Source organism: Enoplosus armatus, chromosome 8, assembly GCF_043641665.1.
Source record: "Enoplosus armatus isolate fEnoArm2 chromosome 8, fEnoArm2.hap1, whole genome shotgun sequence".
Classification (NCBI taxonomy): domain Eukaryota; kingdom Metazoa; phylum Chordata; class Actinopteri; order Centrarchiformes; family Enoplosidae; genus Enoplosus; species Enoplosus armatus.
Genome location: NC_092187.1, coordinates 3,462,904 through 3,486,369, shown reverse-complemented (window position 1 = coordinate 3,486,369; position 23,466 = coordinate 3,462,904). Strand labels below are relative to the sequence as shown.

The window sequence follows — 23,466 nt, the reverse complement described above, 5'->3', positions numbered from 1 at the left end:
GACAATATAGTGCAGATTGGGGCTGCATTTAATGGTTATTTTCATTAAAAATTAACCTGTCAATTACTTTGGGGGTTACACGATGAGTAGTTTATTCAATGAAATGTCACAAGATAGTGACAAATATCACAGTTTCCCAAACCCCAAGACGACGTCTTCACATTGCTTGACTTCACATGCAGTGACATAGAATGAAATTTTCGATTGATAAATTGCTTAATTGGTTATGAAAATTGTTGGTGATCATATTTTCTGTTGAATACATCAATGTATGTTTATTTATTGAGTTAATCTATTCTTAGTGCATTCCAGTATCCCAGGCCTCCATGGCTGTGCCGTAGGCCGTAAGTAACTTAGTACCTTTATTCAAGTACTGCGCTTAAGTACACTTTTATGGTAGTTTTACTTTACTTGAGTATTTCCACATTATGTCACTTAATACTTATACTCCACTACGTTTATCTAACTAGTTCTTTTTCAGGTTCAACACAAATACACACAAAATACATGATCAGTATATAAAATGTGAACCGGTGTTACAAACTAAACCATTCAACAATACATAACGTAGTTAACATCAGCTTCCCCTCCACCAGCTACAGCAATAAAATGCTGCTCATGCTTAAAAGCAACCCTAATATTTATAATAATAATAAAAAAAAAAAACCACTCACAGGAGCCTTTTACTCTGTATAACAGCTTCTTTTACTTTGGATACTTTTTTTTTGTTGACAATACAGGACTTTTACTTGAATAAGATTTTGAGTACAGGAATTGTACTTTGCTGTATTGCTGCTTTTATTTGAGTGAAGGGCCTGAATACGTCCTCCACCTCTGCATTTTATACTTCAGTGATCAGCTTCAGTGATGACTTCCAGGTCCACAATTGACCATGTTGTCTTAGTTATATTATCTCGATCCTGCAGTTTGTCCCTGGAAATTGGACTACTTTGGCGGACTAATATGAGACACAGAGATGAGTTCTGTACCTGGGATTTCAACGTTACACCTTGGTCATGTGCGTTCCCAATGTGCGACAAATTGTGACATTTCTGACAGGCCCTGAAGGTTGCAAAAGTTTGTCAAGTGCCCCCCCCCCTCCTCCCACCACCACCACCACACCCACACACACTCTCTCACACACACACGCATTCCAGCAGGCGGGGTCTGTGACGCGGCGGACGCTGGTGAATGAGCAGCGCAGAGCAGCGCAGCGCTCACAGAGTCTCAGCCGAGCCCAGCAGCGGAGAGAGAGAGAGAGAGAGAGCTAGAGAGAGAGCGAGAGAGAGAGAGAGGGAGAGAGTGGAAGGAAAAGTTTGCCAAATGGATTTCTTTCGCGGAATCAGACCTTTATTATTCTCATATGTGCTCATCAACGGCATTCTAATTACTTTACAGACCAAAGAAGGTGGGTGTCCTTTTAAAAATCATTTCCCAGGAGTCGGTCGCTTTACTTTTCTCATGTCAGAGGTTTCCCGTGAAGTGAAGCACGCGTGCCATGAGGGGAACCTTCTCTAACAAAAAAACTAAAACTTTAAAAGCAGGAAAGACACACACACTTTCTTGATGTCGTGACAGTCTTCAGTTTTGTGTTTTATGAAAACGCTTTAATTCCTATACAAGTGTTTGTGGTTGGAGTTGTGAAGTTGAGTACTGAGAAACTCTGTAACAGCAGCAGGTGAATTCTTGAGAAAGTTTTTTTTTTTTTTTTTGTTTAAATGTATGGATCACACTGTGGTCTGTTTCTCTCTCTTTGCATTCTTATGTATTTATCTCGCTTTTTAACTGTGCACACACAGTGTTCACGCTTTTGACCCTTTCAGTTTGACACAAGTATGTAAGTGTAAGTCTATTTCTAGTTCTTGCTAAGGAAGGAGGCTACATGTGGCCAATAAAACAAACTCATGAGACTTAAACAGCCAGCTTTTGAACAGCCTGTTAAACGAGGGAAGGCGTTTTGTTGAATTAGATTGGTAATTACACCCTGTCAGATTTGGGGTTATTATGCAGCAAACTTAAAATCACTGTCATTTGTAAATGTTTTCTATTTGTAAATATGTGCGTTTCTTTCTTTTTCTTCTTCAAGAAATAGAGGTCTGATGATGTCCATCAATTCCGAGTCAAAATGAGTCTTTTTCTGGTGAGTTTAAAGGTTCATTCTCATGTCCTGACGGTGTTCTCGTGTCTCCACAGAGGTGCTTTTGGATATGAAGGCAACGGGAGGTGAACTGGGCTGGTTGACATGGCCCTTAGATCAGGGTGACAAGCCCGGGGTGAGTATTGCTCCGGCTTCTCCTCCAGCTCCCACGTTTCCATGTGGAATTTGCCTTGGGGATAAATCTGCATGGAGAAAATGCGCAGGAAGGGCCCGGCTGAATTGAGAGCCTCCAGAGCAAAATATTTGACCATTTGACTTGTGTGGTTAGCTGTTCAGTGGGCCTCGTGTGTATACATGTCAGGTTTCTATAAAATCTGGCAGTTAGAGCCTAATAGTTGCTTGAGTATGGGCATGAGAAGGAGTTGCATGCTGCAGAGCATGTCTGGGCTACACCAAAGCTTAGGCAGACAGAATAGCTGCTAGCTCTGAACTGGGAATACTTGTGGCTTCTTGCGGTTTCAAGGCTTCAGCTTCAGAATTGTATGTTAGAGAGCAATTAACTTTTAAAGTTTGCAGCATGTGGTACCTCTTTTTGGAGGGGGAGGGGTTTCAGATGGAGCCAATCAGTCAGTGCTACCTTTTTGGTAACCCAGGGTAAAATGTCTATGATTGGAGATGCGTCTAGAGAATTGCTAGATTATTACACCCAAACGCTGTGATTATCTCTTTGCCAGTGTAAAGGAGGTATGTGATACCTTCTTCCACATCGCGGTTACACAGTAATTGACCAGTCAGGCTCATGCAAATTCACTGTAAATAGCCTCATTTCATGTGCTGATGATTCAAAGGCATGTGCAGACGTGCTGTTCACAGTGGCTCACCCGACTTCTAACAGTGGTTCCACTTCTTAAATAATCACTTTGAAACTTAAGTTTCACTTTTTGCACTAATAAGCATCAGGTGTTCTTCTATTTTTTTGAGATTTGTTGGAAACCATTTTTATTGTGCACACTTTCTCATGTAACGTGTGATAATGATTATTTTATGTTTTAAAGACCCCTTATAAAAAATGTTCTCCAGCTGTTTAATAGAGGTGTTGGTTCTACTGTTGTACGTCAAGTTTATATGCAGAGCCACACACTCGGCCAACAAAGCACATTCCTTTAATTAATAGCACAGTGGCTACATGCAGGGAGCAAACCACAGGCTCTGCCCCCACAGGGGCCAGTTGTTCCTCAACAGCCAAGGTTACGTTAAAACATGCCGTCATTTCTTTCATATTTGTGGCAGCATTTAGTATGCGAGCTGCAACACTATTTGGGGAAGATGCCAGCAGTAGCAACAGCCTGTGAAAGACTGAATTTGAAATAATTTGGTATTTTTGCAATGGTCAGAAATGGTTTCTTGAGTTCTTGAGGTTTTCTGGGCTGTAAAGGCTCATAAAGTGGATATCTCCATGTTGCAGAAATGTATTATTGCTGTGACGGATAGTTAAATATTCAGGTGGAGTAATTAGCAACATGTAGAGCCATGGGTTCCCCTACACACAGACTGTTCTGGTTTCCAGGTTCAGATTACAGTGGTTGAACCCTCATGTGAAGTGCTATGGTGCCCTTTTATTTTTGCCTGGCCTCTAGCCTTGGTTCAGCCCAGTATGCTTGGGGTCTCTCCAGGGGTCAGTGTTCGTACCTCTAACCTTGTTGGTTTGTGTGGTTTTGTTTCAGTGGGAGGTCGTCCAGAGGACCCTGAACGGCTCTCAGTTCTATACCTACTCTGTCTGCAATGTGGGGGAACGTGAGCAGGACAACTGGCTGCGCACCACCTTCATCCAGCGGCGTCCATCAGCTTCGCGGGTTTTTGTTGAACTACAGTTCATTGTGCGCGACTGCAACTCTTTTGATGGCACCTCGCTGACCTGCAAGGAAACCTTCAACCTCTTCACGTCCGAGTCTGATGCAGACGTGGGCACTACCTTCCGCAAGGGCCAGTTTAAGAAAGTGGCCACCATAGCGCCTGACGAGATCACCAGCAAAAATGAACTGCGCATCAACACTGAGACGCGAGTGGTGGAGAACTTGTCTCGAAAAGGCTTCTACCTGGCTTTTCAAGACATCGGCGCCTGCGTCGCTCTCCTCTCCGTCAGGGTCTACTACAAAACTTGCCCAGCCACTGTGAAGAGCCTTGCGTCGTTCCCCGAGACCGTGGCCGGAGGTGAGAACCAGGCGCTGAGGGAAGTGAGCGGGGTGTGCGTGGATAACGCCGTCAGCGAGGAGTTGCCTCGCATCTACTGCACTGTGGATGGGGAGTGGGTGGTACCAGTTGGACAGTGCCAGTGCAAACCAGGCTATGAAGAAGATGAAGACGCGTGTCAAGGTAAGGGCGTGCTCTTGAATCATTGGTATTTGTAAAGATCTTTCACTTCCACTTCCCATGAGAGTGTGTTTTTGAAGTCACCATTTGGCATTAGTCACCATTTACCTTCATTTTAATTGCCCTAGGTCGTAAAACAAGCCCATATGGGAGACTGTGGATATTTATCCTTGGTGTTATTATCATTGTTCAATGGAATTCTCCCTTTGGCTAACATGGCTCCTCTGCAATGGAAGGAATGCTTAGGCCTACTGGTACATGTCCCGGCATCATCCCTGACCTTGAACCGATACCTATAAAATCAGGAAATGTGCTTTTGAGTTTCAGCTATGTACAGTGGAAAGGTTGTAAGATGTACAGTGGAAAGGTTTGTACAAGCCTTGATCATTTGCTTGTGCAATAAAATTATACACCCCTTGTGTAATCAAGGCTCAAATTGGGCAGTGAGAAAAGTTTGCAGCTAAGAGCTCACGTTCAGGTTGCGCCCACAGGTTTTAAAACCTAAATTCACACTTTACCATTTAGATCTGAGAGAAAATGTTCTCATAACTTCTTTCAAACTCATTTTGTGGCACATAACGTTGTGTATTGCATCAGGTGGTTTGCTGGTGTCTCATTATCATCTGTTCTCTTATCTTGATATGGGTGTGCTAAGTAGTCCAACCATAACTCAGCCCTTTGACTTTGTAGTTATGGCGTGGTTGCGTTTTAAGTCCTGCAGAGAAGGCTTTTATTGTTGTGGGAAGGACTGTCAGAGTGACGGAAAGTGATCAAAGAAGCCAGAGGGCTACTGTACTGTGATGGATTAGCATCTTCAAGGCTGGTGGGGGGTAAAGGGGAGGAGGCAGGAGGAGACCCCTGAGCCTCACTGACTTTGTTCATCTCAAGCATCACGGAATACAGGGGCCCTCCTCTTGTGAGCGGGCATGCCGACTACATGATCCCCTGTCTGTCTCCGCGTCCATGCCCCCCCCCCCCCCCCTCCCTCTGTTTTCATGAATTTACTGAGCCTCAGCTTTGTGGTGTATTGTGTGGCTCCAACAGTGTATGTGAACATACAACACAGGCTGGCATGCAAGGGCCTGTTGAGATCTGCTCCATGACAGAACACCTAAAGACTCCCATCAGCCCCAAGTACTCCTCCTACCCGGCTGCTTTTTCTGCAACTCACGTTTGTACACAAACACACACATGCATGACCTGAAACACACAAACACAGGTATGAATACTCTTAATCACACTCGGGAACACACACCTTGGTCTACAGTGGTTAAATCCACATGCAGCCTGCATATAATAGATCGGCTTTCCCACTTAGTTTCCCTCCCATTGGCAACAAACCGATAAAAGTGATGAAGGTTTCTGTCAGTACATCATTTTTAGCTGCGGGAAAGTGCCAGGTGAGGTGATTAGGGAGGATGAGGAGGAGGAGAGGCAGGAAGGAATGAAAGAAAAGTCATACAAAAGTGACAGAGAGGTTGTGTTTAGCGGAGGGGTGTGATTTTAAAACAGAGAGAGGTGAGGAATGGAATGTAAAGGTAGGAGAACAATGAAGCGCTGTGTTTCCCTGCGAGGCCGGAGGAACCCACCTCCACCTCCACCTCCACCCCCCCACCCCCACCCCCGGTTGGTACATTCCTGATCAGTTTGCCGAGGAGGAGCCTCCCAACATTACTCCAGACTTGTGGAATTCCCAGGGAGGGAAGAGCAGCTCCGGGTCAAGCCCTCACATAAAAATTACTAACCAAAGAAACCCCCCCCCAAAAAAAAGTACAGAGATGAAGTTAAATGAGAGGTCGGAAGACGCATGAGGGCAGTTGTAGATGAAGGTGGAAATGAATCACAGGGCTGCAGTGCGGGTCCAAGATGAATGGTCCGAAGGGCTTTAAGTGGAATCTCATACAGACACACAGTTAATCATTCTCCCCACTTCTTTCCTGTGCTGCGTGCTGCTCGGGGAGAAACCACAAAACTTCAATTGTGGTGCTTTTTCTTACTTAGGTTGAAAGTTTCCATGTTCAGTGATGTGTTCACTCAGTTTTATGACTCCTCGGGCCCCGTGGGACCTGTTAAAGTAAAAATCTGTGACTTTATCTGGTTTTTGTCTCCGTCTCCTCATCAGCGCTTACTGCTGTGGTGTTTTTTGGCTTTGAGATCACTCGTCCGTCAAACTGTGTTTCTAGGATCTTTTTTCTTTTTCTGAGCTTTCTGTAGGTGGCGTGTGGCGCTCTTCTCCTGGCGGCCGTCATTGCTCATGTTAAATACAGAGTCCGTCTTTTGGACAAACAAACTAAAGATAAAACACATCACTTCCTGTGCGGCGGAGACCTACCAGAGTGTTTAGAGCAGCAAATGTAAAAGCTTTTATGGGCTGGTTGTAAATCATATCAGTCGGCAGTAGGGAGGCACAAAACGGGCATTTGCCTTTTATGCAGGCATTACAGACTACTATAAAACAGAATTATTTTGGATCTCAAAATACGTACAAGCCTCAATTATAAAGTAATATAAAGACTAAGCATACTGAAAGCCGCTGTCAGGATTTATGGTTATTATCACGATCCTCACATGACTGGTGAAGGCCTGATGAAGACCCTCTTTTTTTGTGTTTTTTGTCAAATCAATTACTCGTCTCCTTTTGTTGTGTATTTGCTTTTCTTCTCCCCTACTCTCTCTGACTGCTTTACCAGCTTATGCAGCACTAAAACATTGTATTATTATTAATTTTTGATTCATAAAAAAACCTTTCTCTGTTCAAAGTAACATAATGTTCCTTACTAGTAAAAGTCCTACATTCAAAAGTTTAACTTTAGTGAATTATTATCAATAAATTAGACTTAAAGTATTAAAAGTAAAGCTACTCTTAATGGTTCCTGTGTGTTTTTTCCAGAGTGTTTTATATATACAGTATATATATATATATATATATATTTATAAAAACTGGATTGTCATCCCTGATGAATTAACATATAAGCAGCATTTTGATCATTTTGTATTCTTGTAATTGAATCTATACCAGTGCATCATGTTTATAACTGTTGTGCTTTGTGTGAAAAACCTGAATCTGAATAGTAACTACATCAGCACAATATTTATTTTTCCATGCATGAAATTTGTTAATTAAAAAATATATTGAGCAAATAACAATATTAAAACACGTGGTGGGAGCAGCTTCCAGTGTGTGGACTCATCTGGCACCTGCTTTAGATCAGGATGCCGTGCTTTCAGTGTCCCTAGTGAGAAAATAAACACTTCATTCTGGAAAAAAACCTTAACTTTTTTTGCAATTAAGTGGTTGGCTTTTAAATCGCCAGCAGCGCTGTGGGTTTCCACTTGTGACTCACTGTTGACACTGACACAGTTTTCCTCCATTGCCTATCACGCCCTTCCTTACCCATAATCCTCCCTGGCACAATAGAACAGCATACCAGTGTGTCACCCTACAAAGGACCACCGGGCTGCCCTGGCTGGTCCTCAGGATTGTGTTTAATCGCCCAGGTCCACACCTCGTCAGCCGCTCTAAATCCTCAGCAAATAAGGCTTAATCCCACATCATGGTTTCCACAAACCCGTGTTTAAAAAGGGAGACACAATGTGGAATATTTGGACTGCTGAGGGCAGTTTGGTGAAAATGGCGTCTTGGTGGAACAACTGTCCACTCAGTTCCAGTAAAGTTATTATTCCTCTCGCCAAAGAGGTTCCAGTAAACCCTTTTCTGTCTTCCCCCTCCTTCCCTTTCTGTCCGTGTCTCCAAACTCATCCTCAGCTGACGGAAACGGTTGGTGACTAACTTGTAGTTATGTGACTGCACGCTGTGGTGAGTGATTTGTATGGGTAGTAATTGACTTGGGTGTGTTTGTGCTTTTTAAGTGAAGTAACGACTGGTTCTGCATGCTTTTTTGCCTTTGTGCAATCTCTTTTGCTGTCCTCTTACCTTTCTCTCCACATCCTGCCTGTCCCTGAAGAGTCTCTCTATTTTAGCCTCAGTCATCCGCCTCTGGTCTTGTATTTATTTGATAGTTCCTTATCTCACCACATCATTCCCATCCCCGTTTTACAGCTCTTAATGCAGTTTACTGAAGGGATGCACAATGTTGCGCAAGCGGTCCCAAGTATAACAAACTGACAAACAAAACGTTTTTCCTTCGTGTGCTGTGTTCTTGTTGTCCGTGAAATCACAGAGCGACTGTTGTTTTTGGCTGCTGTGCGGGTCATGAATATGACACCAATAGAGTTTAAACATCCCGTTTCACACGGCCCTGATGGGACTATTTAGACTGTGTACAGTTCTCCTTCTCGCTGGTGAATACATTTCTCCACGACTGACTCGTAAAGATAAATAGAGGCTAAATTTGAACAATGCTGCCAATCAGAGTTTTTAGTGCAGAGGGAGAGAAAAACAACTGGCCCTGTTCACATAGTGGTTAAGACATAAACATTTAGTGAAGGTGAAATGTAAACTTTAGCTGTCAGCTTTTGTTTTCCTTGGTGCACTTTATGATGGAAGTTAGGATTTGGAGCCCGATTGCTCACTTGGAAATACATCCTACAGAAAGGCAGAGATCCAACGTTTCATGGCCTTTAAATCTGCTCGTACCAGGATCCATCTGTTTCATCATAATCGCCCCAAACCTTTTAAGACCAAAGTCTTGTGCAATTTCATTTTATCTGATGGAGAGTATACAAAGAGACGTGAACACGGCACCACGCCTCAGTATCTCAGGGATTTTATTTAGTTGGCTTATGGTGGATTCACATAATGAAATCATCTCATTCCTGCAGGATAATCCCCACATTTAAATTTTCTGCTCTGCCAAATTCCCTTGGCTCTTGATCCCTGAAGCCAGTCTCAAAAATAAATAAAAAGTCGCAAGCCACCGACTTATCGGACAATGCTGCTCATTTAGATGCACACTCTGGATGTAACCTCTCCTTTTTCCTCCTCGCCTCTTGAAAGCCACCGTGATTACTTTGAATTTGTGGATTCCTCAGATCTCGTGCCAAGGTAACGTCTGCCTAGCGGGCTGAACTTGAGGGAGTTGGTTAGATAATGGGGGGACTCTGAAGGCGCTTTCAAGTGGTGTCATGCACCGTCTTGTTGGGCCACGTTTGGAGTGAACAGAACACTGGCAATTACTGTGAACGAGATCACAGGAAATGTACCAAAGAGGCGATCTGGTGGCCCCCATGACTCTTTAATGTGGATTAGAGCAAATCGTACTGTTGTGGGTTAAAAAGTGTCATCAGCGTGATGGTTGAGCATTGTATCAGACGTGTTACCTTCCGATGCACTACGTTTTTTTTGCTGGATCGTTTACAATGAAGAAGTGTTAATGTGAGCGCACAGAGGCATTACACCTGATGAACATAAGTCCAGTATTCCCCCTTTCAGCTCTGGTTTGGCCTCCATCAAAAATATCAGGGTGTCTAGCTTGCCGGATGTTCAAGTTTGTGTAGCTAGCTGCTAAAGGTGTTGATGGGAATGGAGTTTGCGTGTCGGCAAACTAAAACAGTGTTTGAAAAGAGGCAAAGTTACACAGAGCTGAGGGGAACTGCTGCAAGCGACACCTTTCACATCACACACAGTCATCTAATCTATTGTAAATATATACAAATATATATAATATATTGGCGAGTGCAGCTTGAACCTGGTGTGGGTTTCTTCAAATTTCAAGCTAAATGTGTTTTAGTTTTTTTGTATTTTGTATTTAGTTTTTTGTCAACCAATTAATTGTGTTTAAATGTCTGCCATTAGTCAAATAACTGAACCTCAGCCATCCTTGGTGTTTTAGTGTGTGTGTTGGTTGTGGTGGGGAAGTTGGGACATATTTCCTCTCTTGGTGACATTCCTGAGCCTGGAGGCTGTGTGTGTGTGTGTGTGTGTGTGTGTGTGTGTGTGTGTGTGTGTGTGTGTGTGTGTGTGTGTGTGTGTGTGTATGTGAGTGTTGTGGTGGGGGAGTGTGAAGCACATTGTATTGTACTGCTGGTGTGTGAGGTCAGCACTTTCCTTCCCCCATGTCAGTCAGTCACCCCCCACCCCCCCCCCATCCCCCCAGCACAACACACCACCCACCCACCCTTCACTGCTAACAGGACGAGCCCGCAGCGGAAACCGGAGGTCACCTAATCCCTCTGTGACTCCCCGACCCGTTGGCTCAGGGCTTTCCATTGTCGCTCCGTGCTGAGCGGCCTCGCTCAGCCACTTTCCATTTTGTTGTCCTGCCTGATAAGTCATTTTGTTTATTGGTGCATTTGGTCCCATTTTGGCCCCTTCCCCTGACCAGGAAGCAGACGGCTGTCGGCATCCAGTGTGTGACCTGTTGGCTCAGCGTGCTGTAGTTAAATGGTGTTGTGTTTGCCACCTGGCTGTCTGGATTTGACCAGCAACACAGAGAAATGTGGCCAAATGACCACGACTGTGGTCCAGCTGAGGCCTCTGGAAGCTGTTTGTGACTGAGGTTCGGGTCAGCCAGGATTGATTCCTTCAAAGTATCTGCTTTACTTTAGACCCTGTTGAGTGTGTTTTGTGCCTCCCTGACTCCACTTTTCACTCCCTGTGTCCCTCCTCCTGTGGGTGAGCCTGAGTGGACAGAAGGAGTGAGAGGAGAAAGGGGATCTGGGAATTTATTGTGTTTGTTAACAACCCTAGATGAAAGCCTGAGTGCAATTGTAAAACAGATGTAATGCCCTTACAGCTGCTCCATTGGCCAGCTAATCCTTTTGACTAATGTCCCCCCCCTCCCTCACGCACACTTCCATCAGCCCCTACACCTTTACTGCCTCCTGCCCCCCCCCCCCCCCCCCCCCCCCCACCTCCCCACCTCCCCACCTCAGTGACCCCTGGCTCATGTTACCGGCTCACCTCCCCCATCAGAGACCCCCATTGTTCCACCTCAACCCGACTCCCCCAAAATGCTAATGACATGTTGTCACCCGGCATACAAACAAAATGACATGACATATTGCAATTACGGGTCTGACCAATTTGGGAATGAAAATAGGGGGTTGGGGAGAAGAAGTGCAGTCGATACAGACAAAGCGAGGACTCGCATGCCTCCAGATATATTTGGGGAGTTGCCCTGAAAGATCTTGACTTTGTTTTTATTTCTTAAAGATTTATTTTTCCAAGATGTTTTTTTGTTAACTGGCCATACTTCTGAATTTAACCTCCTTCCTCATGAGACAAGCCACCGTCTGCTGCTGCAACTCTTTCTCTCTCCTCCTCCTCCTCCTCCTCCTCACTCTGAACATGTGTTTGTTTTACTTGGCCACTGACTCCCTGTAAGCCATGCACAGTTTAACTCACAACTACCCTGAGGCAGACGTGACCTTTCTGCCTTTTAAAAAGCCCAGCGCCGGACCCGATTGTGGGGGCCCCCCTACCACTTACTCCTCCGCTCCTGGGGGCGATTTCTGTTGTCAAGCCACCATGTTACCCATTCATCCATCTGTCCGACCATACATTCATCACTGTCGCCATCTCATCCATCTTAACTTCTGCAGACGAACCGGGGGACCTTGGGGGCTCCCACTCCAGTGCCACTCGGGCTCCCAGAATGTAACAGGCCCCTGCACTCACTCAATAAACAAACACGGAGCCACTCGAGGCACACAGGCCTCTCAAATGACAAACAGCTCCTTGCTCTGTAGCAATAAGGAGAGAAGAAATGGCCGGCCTTACTTTGTCAGATGTTTCAACTGAGAGGAGGCTGAGAGACTTTTGTTTATGAGAGGGAAAGCGTTCATCTCAGGACCCCCCCCCCCCCCTTTGGGTTTAGTGCCCACGTTCATGTCGGGTCAACACATTTTGGCTTCCTTTTCAGTTATTATTCTGTCTCAGGACTCTGGTAGTCTCAGTGCTAGTTCTTCATTTGGTCACGCTCCCCTGTGTTTCCATGCTTTGATTGGCTGCTTTAGGAAGGAAGGCTGCATCAGCCTCACACTTCCTGCTTCCTGTTGTGTCCAGCAACAATCCAAAGTCCCCCTCCACCTTCTCCGTGGAACCAAGAAGCTTCCTTTCGCCGGACTTTGCTCTTTTGTCGAGGAATCCTCCTGTTAAATACCTCAGCAGAGAGTCATCTAGTTGAATTTACCGTCACTGTGACTCATGTGCGAGATACACAAACCCATTCACCTTTTTAATAGAGAACTGGGCTGAAACTGAAGCTGCAGCGAAGGCGCTCTGCTACAGGCCTCCTGTTGGGTGGTGTGCACTGGAATGCATCTTGATTATAGAGGCGGCTCACAGTGTAAGGCCATCATCTCTGCAGACCTGACCACAATGCATTGCAGCCTGCACTGCAGCGCCAAAAAGAGGCTAGTCCTCCTCTATTCAGTTGCCATGTGGCATTTCGGCTATTCCCATCCACAATGCTTGTGTGTGTGTGTGTGTGTGTGTATGTTTTTTCTTTCAGCACTTGAATGGCATGGCATTCTCCCTGCCTGCTGGTCAGTGGTGAATAGCAATGTTAATGGGTTAGCTGGGAGCCTTTTTAGTGAGGACTGGGAGGAGAGAAAGGAGGGGAGGAAGGAATTCGGGGATTACGAGGAGGAGAGGTAGGGGTATGAATTCGGGGTTTGAGGCAGCAGCTGTTCCCCCTTCTCAATGGAAGGGTTCACCCTGGCCTGTCTCTTTTCTTTCTCCCCTCTTTTCTTCAGTCCTCAGCAGGATACAGTATTCCTCTCTTTCTTTCTCGAACCTTCTGTTCCTTCATAGCACCTCTCTTCAGCCTCGCCCCAACCTCTGCCTGGCTGGCGTTAATGAGTAGCGGTGGCTGTTAGTGAAACAGCTGGCCAAGACAGAGAGGAGATGCCGCCTTGAGAGGAGGATTGAGAAACGTGCAAGCCCATTGAACAAGCTTACAAATTCTTCTCATGCTGAGTATGTTTCTCTCCACCATTGTTTGTCGTGTTCTTCAGTTAATGCGCACCTCTTCACAGCCGCCCTGCCACAAACTCACTCAACAGCAATGATAGGAAAAGCTGAAAGGAGGAGAGCTCATGGTCAATCGAGTAAATCCCCTTGATACGACTTAAATGGAAGCAGGAGCCGTTTGCTTTCCGTCTTGTGTGTGTGGTCACTTGTGGCTTCCAAATGAACTTCATTCAGTTGAACCGCGGTGAAAGGCAGCCGCGGACCGAGACAGTATCTCTGAGTGAATCTGATATTGTCTCTGTCCTTGGCTCTGCTGTACAACTTGCTTCTGTTGGACTCTGACATCAAAACAGTGTATTTGCCTTTGACTTAATGTTTCAATGCTTGGCCCCGGTCTCTGGTATGAACTTTAATCTCTCTCGCATGCTTCATTTCAATTGGCTCTCGTGTCCTCTTTCTCGCTTGTCTGATCTCTCTCTTGCCGCACACGTCTTCGTTTTCATTCTTTCTGCCTCCACGTTGGCTCTCATTTGCATTGTCAACATCCTATGACATCTGTCACGAGCTATTTAAATGCTCCAGGCAAACGACTTGGAAAGAAGGAAGGAGATGTGTGTGTATGTTTATATATATATATATATATATATATGTGTGTGGCTGAATTGCTTAGGCAGAGGGACATGAACAGGTGACAGGCAGCGGACATAATCCCTCTTCTGATGTCAGATTTACCCATGTGTCCACGGGTGTGCTTTGCATACATGTACGTGTATTTTGTGCATGCATATGGGTGTGGGTGCATGTGTGCAGTGCATACACGAACGTGTGTGTGTGTGTGTGTGTGTGGATGAATGTGTGATGGTGTGAGGACGTGAGCAGCAGCCGTTGGAATGCCCTTGCAGAGTTAAAGGGGGGGGGGCTGTCTCATTTTCACTCCTTTATGGCGCGCTCTCTCCAAAATTTCACACCGCATTAAGTTCAGATTTCACCACCGCTACGCACAGCTGGATCCTCTACCTGTATTTCTTTATCCCGAGCTGGACGTGTGAAATTAGGTGTCATCAAATCTAGGCGATACAGTTTCAAAAGTCTGCATGTGGCTTTCCGAAAGAAAAAATATAATATGCTGTTGAGTGCAAACGGATGGTCGGCTTTTGGCTGCTTTACTTCTATTTCTCTGCGCTTTCCTGGTTTTTGTTGCCTTTATTTCTGACTGACTTACTGTCGTGGAATGTGGGATGACTGGTTGTGTTTGTTGAGAGAAAGAGAGACAGCAAGAAAGCAGCATCAGAGGGAGTTTGGGGGGGGGGGGGGGGGGGGTTGGTGGTTGAAACAGTAAAGAGTAGGAGTGCCGGCTGAGCAGGGAGTCTGCGTTTTTGTTTCAGGGTTGGGCTCATGTGAGAAGCGTCTTAGCTGGAATGGCCAGTGTTTTAAGTAGGAGTAGAGTTAGTAGAGAACACTGTGCAGAGCCTTGCCTCTGTTTTCCCTCCCATATCTCTGTCACTTGTCCAATCTGACCTTTAGCCTTGACATAATAATGTGTCCACTCAACCTTGCAGTGTTGCACGCAAGGTGAAAAGTTCACGGCATTATTGATCTTTCAAAGGGGCCTGAATGAACTGGAGGAACTGGCTATGCACTGTGTCATATGGGATGTTGCCTGAAGTCACTATTGCCCTCGTTCACCTGCTCATGCAAATGTATTTTTGTGTTTGCAGAATGTCAGCCTGGCTTCTTCAAAGCTGACGCATCTGGTGACAAGTGTGAGCCGTGTCCTGCTAACACTCAGAGGCTGGACTCGGGGGCTTTGTTCTGTCCCTGCATGGAGGACTTCTACCGGGCCCCAACCGACCCCCTTACTGGACCCTGCTCAGGTAACCCATTGATCTCTAATGAGAACTTTGCATTAAAAAAAAAAAATCAGCTGCCAGGTAATGTAATTTCCATGTGTGCCTCTCCTAGTGTGAACTCAGAAAGTGACTTTTGTTTGAATCCGACGCGATGTGCAGGGATTAAATATTCTTTTCTAGTTGTACTTGTTTTTCCTGCACACATTAGTGTGTGGTTTAAAGCGCCATGGATTCCGATCTCATAATGGAGATCTAATCTCACACTAAGATGCAGAACTTTAGACGTCAAAACAGTGGAGGTCACATGGAGCACACGCCCTGGAAGCGGGCACAGGTGTGCTAATTGGGAAGTTCATTAACTGTTTGCACTTTGGTTGAGCTGGTTCCCTGTGTGCTTCGTTCCTGAAAATGACACCACTCAACTGCACCTTACTCTGATTGAAGGAAAAGAGAATGATATCTTTCAGATGGAACCTGCCGATTGCTTCTCCTTCTGTGCTCACATCTGTGATCAAGAAAAGCACTTTTTCTAATGTTACTAATGTCATGTCAGAAAGGAATCCCCCACATTTTGGTCCCTGTCGTTCTCTTCCTCCCCGTTTCTATCTAACATCTCATATCCTTGCGTTCATCAGGCCTCCCCTCCGCCCCACGAGACCTTGTGGCCACCACCACCCAGCTCTCTGCAGGAAAGCTCCTCCTCTCGTGGAGCCCGCCTGAAGACACCGGAGGTCGCACCGACATCACCTACAGCGTTGAATGCCAGCGCTGCGAGGGCGTTGTGTGCCAGACCTGCGGAGATAAGATCCGCTATGAGCCAGCCAGCGCGGGCCTGACTGACACCAAGGTTTCAGTGAGCGAGTTGGACGCTCACCTCAACTACACCTTCACCGTGGAGGCACATAGTGGCGTGTCGCTGTTTGCTAGTCAGGCAGCGCCTCGGGCTAATAGACCACCATCCACCAGCGCTCTGACTACATCTCTGCACTACACAGGTGAGTGCCGCTGATATGAGGCAGCGGAGTGATGCTATCTGTGCTGCAGTAATGACAGATGCTATCTGTGAGGCAGTGGCGGCTCTGCAAGTCCAATCGTGCTGCAGGAATGAGATGAAATTAGGTTTTCACATCCCAAAGAAACTGAAGTATTCGCTACCCTCTGTCCGCAGATCCCCCCAAGATTACCACCATGCGACTGGTTGAGAGGACCTCCGCCAGCTTGTCCCTTTCCTGGGATATATCACCCCGATCACGGGTCCAACCCCGGCCCATCCGCTATGAACTTACCTACCGCAAGAAGGTGCGTCACTCTTTGTCTACTCTCCCTGCTATGTGTAGAAATTAAAGACATTCATTTGATGTAGTATGCTACATTTACACTATACAAGTTTCAAGATATATCATTTAAACAACACATAGACGGGCATAAAATGTCTAAATTTATCACGCTAACATAAATCAAAAGGATCCAAAACTGTGGCCTCCACCTTCAACAGTAACGTTGTCCTGATCTTCTGTCTCCCAGGATGATAACCTGGATGTGACCACCTACATTGTGCTCATACTGGAGAAGAATTTTGTACAGATCAGCGATCTGGCCCCGGGCACGGCCTACCTGTTCAGGGTGCAGGCTCTCAGCAGCGATGGCAGCCCAGGAGGCTCCAGCATGGAGGAACAGTTTGAGACCATGCCTGAAGGTACAGAGGAGAGCCACCGTCGGAAAAAGTTTCACAAGCTTTGTTCGAGAATGGGATTCCTCTGATGTGTTGCCTTTACTTGCCCCTTCTAGAGCGCCTTACTCAAAACAACACGGCAGTAATCTTCGGCGCAGCAGTTGGAGGAGCAGCCATGTTGTTCATAGTGGTCGTGGTCCTGTTCCTACGCAGACGGTCAGTAACCCCCCCCCCCGCTGCTCTCCCTATATTTCTGTCCTGTTAATCAGACAGAATGCACCCTCCTTCACTGGTTTCCTCTCTCATTCTCCTGCCTTTCCTTTATGGGGCCTCCAAATGGCCTTTGCATTCAATCTCTCCTCACCTCCCTCTTTCTCTCTTCCTTTAGCCAACTTTCTCTTTCTCTTTAACTGGATCTGTGTCCCAGCACTCGCTGGGGAAGAATTTACGTTGAATGTGCCTTGTCATTGCTCAATGGTTACATTCTAGTGAGTGTTGGGGCCTTTGAAAGGAAATTGGTCTGGGGTGGTACATTGTTGGTGATAAGAGGCGCTACGTTCTTTCTGTTCCAGACCGCAGGCACTTTGTAAAGGTGACCTGGGCCTGTACTGTAGCAGACTAACCCGTCTGTCCACCTCCCTCCCGCCAGCTTGTCTGTCTTCCAGTCTTTAAATCGACTTGGCAAACACAGTCTATCGTCAGCCTTTATCAAAGGGCCGCCTCTGTATGAATGGACGTATTGCACTAGTCTTGGGATCCTTTTGAAAGCCTTAGAACATCTTGAAAAAACGGTTACAAAGGTTGCTGTGTGCTACTGATATTAAAGCAGGCAAATGATATAAAGACAAAAGTCCATTTGTTCTTTGAAAGTGGGATATTAATTTGCAGATGGGTTTTATCTTTTTATTCAGGAAAAGAAACTCTCACACCAGACAAGGACCAGAGGACGCCTACTTCTCCAGCTCAGGTAGACAAAAAAGAAACGTTCTCACGTCTTAATTCACTTTATTCAATGCATTTTATTAATTTAACAATCAACAATTATCTTTCTTTTTTCTCACAGAGCAATTGAAGCCTCTGAAGACCTACGTGGATCCACATACATACGAGGACCCCAACACAGCCGTCATGAAGTTCGCCACTGAAATCCACCCCAGCCACATAACCAAACAGAAAGTCATTGGAGCTGGTGAGTGACAACCCTGCTGAGACGATCTGCTGTGGGGCTTAGCTCTGAGATGTTGAAAGATTTTTCCAATCCCCAAATTCGCTGTTTATATTGAGCATTTTCCACAGCTTAACAGACTGACGGTAGTTACTTTAGTGAGATTAACATCTATCTGGCTGAGATCCCGCACAACAAGTTGAGACATTTTGTTGTGTGGCAACTCTTGGCTGTGGGATCCATGTGCTTTGGCTCAAGTTGACAATTACACAAAAGAAAGTGTTGCAGCAGTATTTTGGAAGGATATCAGAGCACCTTCCCGCCCGGGCCCTGTCCAGATCTTTCATGATACGTTTATTCAAGTGCGACCACCTTTACCCTTTGAAACGACAGTCTTTATCAACATACGTCCCCTCCCCAGTTCCCACGACCATGCCCCCGCCCCCGCCCCCCTTCTTCTCATGTGACAGCTGATTCCCATACCTCCACACCACAGGCCATCCGCCAATTATACAACATAGGCTTTCTCTCAACACCCAGAACACACCTCTGTGAGAGAGCCTCAGGCAAAACAGCCGCAGAGACTTCCTTATTTTCACTCGGTTGCACAGCAAACCCCCGCAGCTAGAAGCCCGAGAAAACGTACCAAACACATATTCATCTGGTATCCGTTTTCTCAATCAGTTGTCCCTTTTGATGTTGTTCTCCTGCAGGGGAGTTCGGTGAGGTGTACCGGGGTATTCTGAAGGTGCCGGGGAGGAAAGAGGTGGCAGTGGCTATCAAGACGCTGAAGCCCGGCTACACAGAGAAACAGAGGCAGGACTTTCTAAGCGAGGCCTCCATCATGGGCCAGTTTTCCCACCAGAACATCATTCGCCTGGAGGGAGTGGTCACCAAATGTAAGGACTTCTGTGAGTTTTGTAGCTTTTTTTTTTTTTTAACTTTTCTGACAATTTTCTTGTCTGTTTTGGGCCAGTTCGGGCAAGTAATTTGTTCTTTTTTTGTGTGTATGCAGTCAAACATGCCATGATTGTGACTGAATACATGGAGAATGGAGCACTGGACAGGTACCTTAAGGTAAGCCCACCACATACCATTTTTACTGATGGAAATGTCTCTACTATGACTAGTTACACGGTGACGATACACAGTATTTGCAAACTGGAAAATTGGTCCAACTTCTATTTCTGGGCTCTGATATTTGTTTTATCATTTTGTACTATCGTGTCTATGTTTCTTTTTGTTTGGGTCACAAAACGAAAATGGATCTGTGCTAATTTTCTCCCATCAGGACCACGATGGAGAGTATGGCTCCTTCCAGCTGGTGGGCATGCTGCGTGGCATCGCTGCAGGCATGAAGTACCTCTCTGACATGAGCTACGTTCACCGCGACCTAGCTGCCCGCAACATCCTAGTCAACAACAACCTGGAGTGTAAAGTGTCAGACTTCGGCCTGTCCAGGGTGCTGGAGGACGAACCTGAGGGGACGTACACAACAAGTGTAAGTAGATACTTACTGTTGGCTTTAAGCAGAAAAGATTCGCCTCGGTCATGTCATTGCAATTTGCAAAGTGGTGTCAAAGTTGTTTTTTCAGATTCTAACTTTAAGCTTTTTTTCCTGAACAGGGAGGTAAGATCCCCATTCGCTGGACGGCTCCAGAGGCAATAGCATACAGGAAGTTCACCTCAGCTAGCGATGTGTGGAGTTTTGGCATCGTCATGTGGGAGGTCATGGCCTTTGGCGAACGGCCTTACTGGGACATGAGTAACCATGAGGCAAGTTTCAGTGTTACAGCAAGTTTACAGATTGCACTTTTCTCTGAGGTTTCGTGTTAAAGATATTTTTTAGAAATGTGAAAGAAACCTACCAGTGAGAGAAGATCTGATTATTCACCGGAGAAATTTCTTGCAGGTGATGAAGGCTATCAACGAGGCTTTTAGGCTACCGGCGCCGATGGACTGTCCCTCAGCCGTTTACCAGCTGATGTTGCAGTGCTGGCTCCAGGATCGCTCCAAGAGGCCACGCTTTGGAGACATCGTCAGCCTGCTGGACAAGCTGTTGCGGAGCCCGGACTCTCTGAAGACCATTGCAGACTTTGACCCACGGTAAGATTTATTTACATACCAGACTAAGGGTAGGGTAGTGCTGACCCTTCAGTAGCTGCCACTATAAGCAACCAGTTCTTGGAAACAACCGTGTGACCAAAACTACTTCTAATATAAATTTAATTTTAGTCTCACTTCTGCTGTTGTACTCTTTCAGTTTCCCTTCTGGCTGATGTTATTTACTTACGCAGTATAAAACCATGATAATAAGCGCCCAAAATCATGTGGTCTCCTCTAAGAAGCGCTCTGTTAGCCTAAAAAGAAACAACAGGGTTTTTTTTTAATAGTGGTCACATTCTGCTTTGCAGCAGCCGGAGCTGTGAACTTAAGACTTGACTGCTGTGAGACCTGACTTACTTCTGACTATCTAAAGACTTGTTTTCAGTAAAAATCCTGGAGCAATAAAAAATAAACAAGACCACATACCTTGAATATTTAATTATTAGGCCTGTGCATCGAAGGACTTGGTCTGAGCTAACAACTCTGACAGGAACATTGTTAAACGCTAAAATCACATTTTAAAGGTCAGTACTCAGAGACCAAGACAAGACTTGATACTTAACTTTAAGACAGTTGACAGTAGAGATAGAGACAAGTATGACATGCATGCTGGAGTCAAACCAGGGACATTGTGGTAATCTGGTGCCATCTCTTCCACACCCCGTACTTGTCTCATTTGACTTGAGACTTGACCCAGTCTTGTCTCCCCTGACTTGAAACTTGTCATGGACTTGTACCGGCTGACTTGAGGCTTGACTTGGCCTCGTTTCGACTGACTTGAGACTCGTCTTTTGCCTGTCTCGACTGTCTGGAGACTTGAGGCTCACTTCAAAACACTTAACAAAAAGGCTCTGGCAGCGGTTCCCCATTTACTTTACGTTAAATAGTGGCTGGGTGTTTAGGGTAGTTTGGGAACGAAAGGGGAATAGCTTTAAGATGTTCTATTCAAACCATTAAAAGGACATACTGACACCTTGCCTGCCAGGATAATTAAAGAAATGTGTGTACACGCCTGGCAGGGGATAAGTAAAGCTCTGCTGTATGTGATTTGTGTGCATGAATGCATGTTTTGCCTTTTGTGAGGGACCAGAAACAGTGAGAAAGGACAAAAGAGTGTCATGCTCGTATCTTAACTGCTCCGACTGGTTTTTTGTCACCAACAGGTTTCCTGAACAGTAATTATAGTCCTCAGTCATCCACCTTTGTTGTGGGTAAAGCCTGTTGGTTATTATCATTTATCTTTTCTTTGCTTGCAGCGTATCCATCCGCCTGCCCAGCACCAGCGGCTCCGACGGTTCCCCCTTCAGGTCAGTGTCTGAGTGGCTGGAGTCCATCAAGATGAGCCAGTACAGTGAGAACTTCACCTGCGCTGGGGTCGTCACCATGGACCAGGTCCTGCAGATGAAGAATGAGTAAGTGGGACGCCCGCACACAATGGGTTTAAATCTATTTTATTGACTTGTTAAGTTGGTTTCTGGCAAAGAGAGAGTGCATTTTGCTGTCAAATTATGCAATGAATTAAAACACATTGCTCAAATGTTTTTCCTCCCATGATGAAGTCTGTTATAGACTCCCCCCCCCCCTAGTAGTTTATGTATTTGTTTTCCTACAAATGTTGCTTTTTAACAGCCAGAAGAATAGTTTGCGCATAATATAATCTCCAACCTCAGTTACAACTTGAGAATTGTTTGAGATGGAAAAAGTAATGGAGGGAAGAAGAAGGAGTGGGCTCATTTGTGGTCGGCTGGTGGTGGTGGCTTGTGGTCGCTGCAGTCCTTATTCTTCTTTCCTCTCTCCAGTCTTTCTCTCATCCCTCCCTTCACCCACACACACTAGCTGCACTTTTGCTAGAGCCCCGAAAACCACCAGTTTTGCCTGTGAAGGGCAAAGGCCTTTTGTGGCTTCTTCAACATTAAAGGGGGGAAGGAAGAGGAGAGAATAGCCTGTGGAGCAGGAGCAACTAGAGGAGATTAAGGAACTGAAATAGATGGATGACATTTGAAGCCCCATAGCCGGCACATTTGTACTACTAGAAAGATTGAAGAGGTGCGCTCAGAGTGTACCCCCTGAACTTATCACAGGGTAGTTGAAGGCAATTGGACCTTCTCAGATGTGTAGGAGCGCTAAGGGGGCAATTTAATGAAATGGACTCAACCTTTTGGGGAAAAAAAAAGGCTCAGTGAAGCACGTAATATAAGGTTGTTTAGGGGCAATAACGAGGGCCAGAGCTTTTCCTAACCACATGAGCAGCTGAAAGGATGCCCCCCCCTCCCCCTTTCGTCTGCCATGGTATACGTATCTCAGTTGGTGATTTTGGAAGATGGGTAGACTGTAAAGCAGACGACAAACCCTTTTGAAGTATTTGTCATACAGAATGGTGTGATTTCATGGCCCCATGTTTCCATCTCGGGGCATCTGGTAGCACTCTTGGAAAACCAGCAGTTATTTACGACCCACCCTCTGCTTGCCAGACAAGTGATTCATGGTCAACAGGGAGAATCCTCGTTAAGTAATTAAGGCTGTAATTAAGGCTTTGGCTTTGGACTGCTGTGTTGCAGGGCTCCTGCAGGTTTGCCTCATGTGCTCATGAAGAGCGAACCCCCCCAGTATTATCCTTTAATGTTGAAGATAAATTGAAACCTTGGTAGATTACTAGCTTGGAGCCCACCCCACCTTGCTGTACTGGTTCAGCAATCAAGCTACACATGAATGGCTGGCATTTTGTCACGTTGGATAACGGAGTGATTACTACGAGGCTTGAGAGGCAGGAAGTGTGCGTGAAAAGTGTTGGAACGAGGCCAAAGTCTTAACCCATGTGCAGCTCCCCTTATATTCTGTCATGTCTCTCTCTTTTACAGGGATATTAAGAACATTGGGGTGAGGCTGCCGGGCCATTTGAAAAGAATTGCCTACAGCATCTTGGGTTTAAAGGACCAGACCAGCACCCTGAGCGTGTTTGCAGTGTGATCCTGACAACGAAGGGAATTAAATTCAGGCACTGAAGCAGGCAGCCCTTTGAACTCTAAGCTGAGCTGGAGCGAGACTGCAGGGACGGCTTTGGATCGGCAGGACCAAGAGAACTGTGCCATCCTTTGAGGCCGACTCAATCAGACTGACTTACTGTACATTATTGATTTCTTCATCTTATCCACACGGGAATTGAGCAAATATACAACAATAGATGTATCAAGTAGACTCTGTATATTTAGAAATCTATTTTTATTATCCATGTCTTATATAGATACAATTCATTGCTCATGCATTGTTTTCTTCATTTCACATTCTTGCTTCATAAAAATCAGCAATCAAGCCAGTTCTGGGACTGGCTTC

General features: G+C 45.7%; 1 protein-coding gene across 2 annotated transcripts; it reads left to right on the top strand.

Moving 5' to 3' along the window:
- Positions 1-1,300: 1,300 nt before the first annotated feature.
- On the top strand, positions 1,301-23,326 carry epha2b (eph receptor A2 b). Of its 2 annotated transcripts, none has more exons than XM_070910884.1 (17): positions 1,301-1,408; positions 2,194-2,273; positions 3,823-4,471; positions 15,062-15,217; positions 15,829-16,188; positions 16,362-16,492; positions 16,718-16,889; positions 16,982-17,081; positions 17,777-17,832; positions 17,929-18,054; positions 18,744-18,929; positions 19,046-19,107; positions 19,322-19,531; positions 19,657-19,806; positions 19,943-20,136; positions 21,393-21,548; positions 22,995-23,326. In XM_070910884.1, the coding sequence occupies exons 1-17, from the start codon at positions 1,324-1,326 to the stop codon at positions 23,101-23,103; spliced, it is 2,982 nt and encodes a 993-aa protein (XP_070766985.1). In that variant the 5' UTR covers positions 1,301-1,323; the 3' UTR covers positions 23,104-23,326. The 2 variants fall into 2 exon arrangements, with proteins under 2 accessions (XP_070766985.1, XP_070766984.1); XM_070910883.1 differs by having other exon boundaries at positions 18,744-18,941.
- The last annotated feature ends 140 nt before the right edge of the window (positions 23,327-23,466 follow it).

Coding starts and splice junctions, on each gene's coding strand:
- epha2b (XM_070910883.1), top strand. CDS start 1,324: ATGGATTTCTTTCGCGGAATCAGACCTTTATTATTCTCATATGTGCTC. Junction 16,493..16,717: donor AACTTACCTACCGCAAGAAG/GTGCGTCACTCT, acceptor TCTGTCTCCCAG/GATGATAACCTGGATGTGAC. Junction 16,890..16,981: donor GTTTGAGACCATGCCTGAAG/GTACAGAGGAGA, acceptor TGCCCCTTCTAG/AGCGCCTTACTCAAAACAAC.